General features: G+C 41.8%; 1 protein-coding gene across 1 annotated transcript; it reads right to left on the bottom strand.

Annotated features, from left to right (window-relative positions):
• Positions 1–1,132: 1,132 nt before the first annotated feature.
• Positions 1,133–3,341, bottom strand: LOC134214545 (uncharacterized). Its single transcript, XM_062693902.1, has 2 exons — positions 3,269–3,341; positions 1,133–2,454 (listed from the first exon to the last, which is right to left on the bottom strand). The coding sequence occupies exon 2, from the start codon at positions 2,425–2,427 to the stop codon at positions 1,189–1,191; it is 1,239 nt and encodes a 412-aa protein (XP_062549886.1). The 5' UTR covers positions 2,428–2,454; positions 3,269–3,341; the 3' UTR covers positions 1,133–1,188.
• Positions 3,342–6,000: the final 2,659 nt, after the last annotated feature.

The raw sequence follows: 6,000 nt of genomic DNA on the forward strand, positions 1-6,000 counted from the left end.
TCCTTTCTTATCCAGCAAATGACCGAGAAATGTGAGTTGAGTTTGATCATATTCACATTTTGTTGAGTTCAGAGTAAGGTTATTCGCTTTCAGGATTCCAAGTACTTGGCTTACGATTCCGTGTAGCTCCTCCAAATTGTCTGCAAAGATCAGAACATCGTCTATATAGACGATCTTCTTTTCCACTTTCTCGAGAATTCGACACATTTCACGTTGAAAAATCTCTGGAGCACAATTGACTCCAAACATTAATCGAGTGAAACGGAACATTCCATTCTCGGCTAAAAATGTCGTCAAATCCCGGGACTCCTCGCTGAGTTCAAGGTGATAGTACGCATTTTTCAAGTCAAGTTTGGTAAAATATTTGGCCCCGTGAAGTTTTACCTTCATTTCGTCCAGTATTGGTAAGCGGAAGTACTCACGTTTAATGGCCTTATTCGGGGCTCGCATATTGACAACTAACCTAAAATCGTCTTTGCCTTTCGCAACCGCCGACATCCCGCTTATCCACTGCGGAGCCGTAGTGACTCGTTCAATGATTCCGTTAGACTCCATTTCTTTCAACCGACGACGGGCACCTTCACGGTATGCCGCTGGAATATTGTAGTAGGCATTGCGGGAAGGAGGGATGTGTGGATCAATGCTGAACTTTATTTTCACGCCAGGCATTTTTGGGAATATCTCATCGGATGTGGTCTCGCAAGCCCGTATTTGTTGTCCCACGAGAAGAAGCCCTAAATCACTTGCAGTCGATCGACCTAAAAGGGATCGTTTTCCTTCTTTAACCACGAGGAATTCGGCTGTAACAGATTGTGTAGATCTAACCACTTTGGTTTCCGCTTTGAAGACATAATCTACTTTCATGGGAGAACTCGAACCATACGCTCGCAAACCACTGTGTAATGCTTGTGCAACTGGATACAGTCTTGCAGAACCAGAAACATATTGTTTTTCCAGCTCACTCCAATCATTTCCGCCAACGACGTTGACATCTGCTCCTGAATCAATGAGAAATTGAATAGGAATCGAGGATCCAAGACGGCACTCGATTAATACATCCTCAAGAGTCAGTGCATTAAGCTGTTCGGAGCATAAAATAAGTAGAAATACATCATAAGTAATCGTAGGAAAGAAAATCATATATTTAACGCAAGATTTATTTCAGTTGAACAACAAAACTTTAATAGGTTAATTTACCTCTTCTTTCGCTTCAGTTTGTATGTTACGCATGGGACTGCCAGCTTCAATCGCACGTACCCGATTATCTCTGCAGACTGCTGCAAAGTGGCCAAACTTGCCGCACTTGTTGCACTTTAACTTCAACGCTGGGCAGGGCTGATTTCGGTGTGCCCATCGATTGCACCTCGAGCATAGTTCCCGCCGGCTACTATGATGCTTATCGAACCGAGCCTGTTTCCTCCGTGGACCCTCGCCATGAAAACCGCTTCTGGCTCTGCGCTTGAACGGAGTGTCTCGCGAACTCCCACGTACATGGTTGACTGTTTCATCATGTGTATACCTTGCTTGTCCAGTTTCCAACTGATAGGCCTCATCTCGCGTTGCAGATTGCACAATAAAGTTTGTCGCATGGCCGAACGTTCTTGCTGTTCTTGCCAATTCGCGGTTTGCCATGCCTTTGAGTAACTGTGCTCGTACAAAGCGCTCCTGATCGCAAGGACTGTAACGACACAGCCTCACTTTTTCCATGAGTCGGGCATGAAAATTGACCACCGCCTCGCCTTTTCCCTGCTGCATAGAGGAGAAAGCTTCGTGCTCCGCTGCAGTATCGGTCATCGAACGTAGGTGCTCTTCGATGTTTTTGATGAAATCCATGTAGCAGTTTTGATTATTCAAGTTCGGCCTCAGCTTGGCTGCACGAACGATTCCTTGCAATTCTTCGCCCATTGAAAGAAATAGTAATTGAGAGCGACGAACGGGGTTAGTGGCATTAGAGAGGGATGCAGCAATTTCGAAATTTTCAATGTATTTGGTCCATTCCTCCCACATCTTATTGGCGGCGACGTTCTTGGGGAATGGTTTTATTTGTTCCCACCGGATGGAAGAAATGTTTCCAACACCTTGTGACAACGTCGCATTTCGAAAGTAATTCCAGCTTTCCTCGGCATCGTTGCTACCTACGTCAAGTTGTCTAGATCCCTTAACTTCCGCTGATAGATCTGCGATTACCTTCTGCATATCGGCGACTTGTTTTTTAAGGATGCTATTCTCATGCCTCGGGTCGATTTCAATTCGCAATTGGTTGTATGTAAGGTCCACTTCATTCTGGTCTCCGCACTCGGCATCGGATTCGCCCGACACAGGAGCGCGAACGAACCGTCCTACCTCCGACCGTTCAGACGTTTCGTAATCTTCTTCTTCACTATCTTCGCCATTATGATATCGGCGCACGTATCTTCCTTCTGACATTTTTCCGATTTTTCTTTTTGCAAGTATCTGTAAGCAATATTTTGGGAGAACAGTTCTACGTTTAATGTTTTTTCGTTAAACAACGTACAATCATATTGTTATGACTTTTTAGAATGTTAGCAATGGTATGGTACCACATTAATATTGACTATGCGGCATTTACATATGGTGGTTTTCATTACCAGAAAAAAATCTGGGTGGTTTTCCTTACGCACCACAACTGACAAAGCTGACGGTTGTCCCGACACGTCATTCTCACATATTTGGGCAGTTTTCTTTACATACCACAAATCAAATCTGGGTGGTTTTCTTTACCATCCCAGGTCTCAGTCCTGGCGGTTGTCCCGACACGCCATTTTAACATATTTGGACGGTTTTCTTTACACGCCACAAATCAAATCCGGGTGGTTTTCTTTACCACCACAGATCTCGTTGATGGCGGTTGTCCCGACGCGCCATGTTTGTGATTTTCATTATCACAAACTCTATTTAGTGGTTTTCCTTACCACGAAACAAAATCTGAGTGGTTTTCATTACGCACAATTTTCATGGAAGTTTTGCTCTCGATCCACCATTTTTGTTAATTCGAATTTGAGAGTTGACCGCCATTTTGTAAAAATGAAATATCACTGACAATTTTTCCAACTCATTGCATTACAAAATTTCCCCAACCAAATGATTTCATGCACTTTGAAAGTAGGATAATGATATTATCCTGGCAGGATCGCCAAATGTGGGAATCGCTTACGGCTATTTTGATGAGCTATCGAGCAGCCATCTTGCATGCACAGGAAATCACTTGGGAAATGGGGAACACCCGCTGAGTGTACGCAAGACTTACCTCTGTCGAAATACGTTGTCAACTGATGCGGACCGAAGATGAAGACGTTCGAGGTCCGCTGTGCAGCGCTCCCAGTTTCATGCAGCGACTGGGCGTGCAAAGGGGTAAGATGGCGCCATACCTAAGGCCAATATACACCTCACACCATTATGGGTCGCCATGGTTTAGAAAAATGAACGAAAACGGAGAGCTATGTGTCGTGGCCGAGCGAATATCCTTAGGACATCCGTCGAATATCTGAATTATCATGGGCTGTGTACTCACAAGTATGTTCTAACAGAACGAGTAGCTCTAGTGATACATAGACGATGTACTCAATATTCAGATTAGTATCGTCTCTTTCTTTGTTTCGTTCTGTCAATCGATCGTGTGCTAATGGGCGCCTACTATTCGAACGCCGATTGCTTTGATTTAGAAATTCAAATAATTCATGCTTTCATTTCGATTATTCTTTTAACACAATCCGCTATTACGCATTGCAAGAAAAATTTGGAATCCTGGAAAATTGAAAGCGCCTCTAATGAATATTTTCCTGGCTAGTGATCAAAGGCAGCGTATGCCAAATTTGCAATGTTTTGTTTTTATTCACATTTATGACATTTCTATATAAGGTTCTTACTGAAGAATCACTGCATTAGTAGGGATATTGAGACTTGAATTTTGAATAATGAAGATGGTGAGAAACAATAAATGAATTTATTAAACGGGAAAACTCATCCTTCATCAAAGAATAAAATGGCAACCGAATTTCAAGGGATGGGAAACAGAAGTTGAAATTAATATTTTCTCAGTTCCTAATCATGGCGGGGAGTGAATGAAAAGTTCTAAATTGAAAACGTTCCGTTACAGTATGAAAGAAAAGATGCCTTAGCGAACAAAAATACACATTATATGAATTTCGAAGTTTTCGAGTTTTAGAGCATGGACTATTTCAAAGAGCTTGCAGAGCTTTCACTTAGCTACTGCAAGTTTTGTGGTTTGCTTAGGACGTGATGTGGTTTTACAATGAACTCTTTTGAACTTACATAAAAAACTGCATGCATTCGCATGTAGACCCTGCTAAAGCTACCGTGTGCCACTCAAATCACACTAGTCCAAATCCTGATGCTGGGCGGGACTCTATGAAAAACGGGGTTTGCGCATAGCCAATAAGCATTATGTAAGACAAATATTTTCGAACAACATAAGAATTTTATGACAAAATTACCAAATTATACGGCACACGAGACGGCACATTCCTCTTAATCTAATTATGAAACATTTCCATGTCTACGTCGGTATGTACACGCCATTCAAATTAGTGAACTAATGACATTTCATTTGTGTTAATGTTTGAACTCAATTCACCGCACACTATGCATGATTTGTTCTATGCGGAGATCTACCTCTGCGCGTTATTTCCGCGTAGCCATCCAAATTTTTCTTTTTCTCCGTAATACTTCCACACTATGTTACATTGGCGTAACTAACGAAAAATTCTAGGGGGGGCTAATTTTTGGCGTAGGATTACGTCCTTTGCAAAGATAGGGAGGTGTTTCTGCATATTCAAATTTCAGACCTTCACGAAAAGTACCGATTTTCGAGATTTTGGTATCAATCGATCGACGAACTCTTCAAGATTTTCCCCAACTATTAAAAACTATTAATTAGAATGCGCTGGCCGTCGCCGAAAATAGCAGTACTCAAGAGAAGTACCCACGCAATGCTCAGACTATCGTTTCGCTACTACCAGTGATTAGAAAAACGCTTTGTGGAAAAAAAATCTTTTCTTTCTAGGCGTCGATTGCGGTCTCGGGATATTAGTGACGGTGCTGAACTTTTATTCTTAGCGTCTTAGCGGAAAATCATCGAGCGGCCGTCGGACAGCAGCAGCAGTGAATTTTTAACGCAAGGTTCGGATTAACGTTTGATTGCTGTGAGTGATTCGAAAGAATCACGCTCGTCGGAGAGCAACGCTGCAGAAACGTTGGCGTCAGTAGCAGTCAAGTGATATTTTCTTTCAAAATTCAGATTTTATTTCTGTTGTAATTGGAAAGGAAAATTATTGAAAACAAATCGGTTTTTCTCAGATACACTAGAGGAGGTAGAGCCGAGACGAACATACTTCAAAGTGCAAATCATAATCACTTGGCGACGCTGCAGAAGTTTTTTCTCCATGGATGGCAAATCATCTGACGTTGATGTCAGAGTAGACAAAAGAAATTTTATTTCAGAATTCTGATTTTGCCTGTGATTCGAAAGGCGGATTGTCGGTTCGTTTCAGAACCATCATTTCGCAGGAGGTCGTGTGTGAGTGACGAATTTTCTGTCTTCAGATTCCAGAAAAAACTTTATGCGCTTAGAAAGACATAGGGGAATTGTACCGGTTTTGGCCATGTTCCTAATTTGGCCAATTTTGCGAATAACTAAAAAAAATTAAGCAATTTGCGAGGGTTTTATTAGTTCCATCAAAAGATATATCCCTCACGGTTCAACGCTGCTTTCAACTGATCGATTATTTTGGAAAAATATGTATTTTCCAGGGTTGGCCAAATTAGGCACTAAGTTGGCCAAAACCGGTGCACTTCCCCTATGAGCTTAATAAAGACGCCTGTGGAGTTTTAGCCATCCGAAAGAATTCCAATTTCTTTCTCATGTAAATTTTTGTTACCTCTTCTTGAAAACTCAAGATTTTACCTTGGACCTCTTAATTGACCACCAAAATTTACCTGGAATCTCTTAATTGATTTTCT

Source organism: Armigeres subalbatus, chromosome 2 (genome assembly GCF_024139115.2).
Source record: "Armigeres subalbatus isolate Guangzhou_Male chromosome 2, GZ_Asu_2, whole genome shotgun sequence".
NCBI classification, from domain to species: domain Eukaryota; kingdom Metazoa; phylum Arthropoda; class Insecta; order Diptera; family Culicidae; genus Armigeres; species Armigeres subalbatus.

Coding starts and splice junctions, on each gene's coding strand:
- LOC134214545 (XM_062693902.1), bottom strand. CDS start 2,427: ATGTCAGAAGGAAGATACGTGCGCCGATATCATAATGGCGAAGATAGT.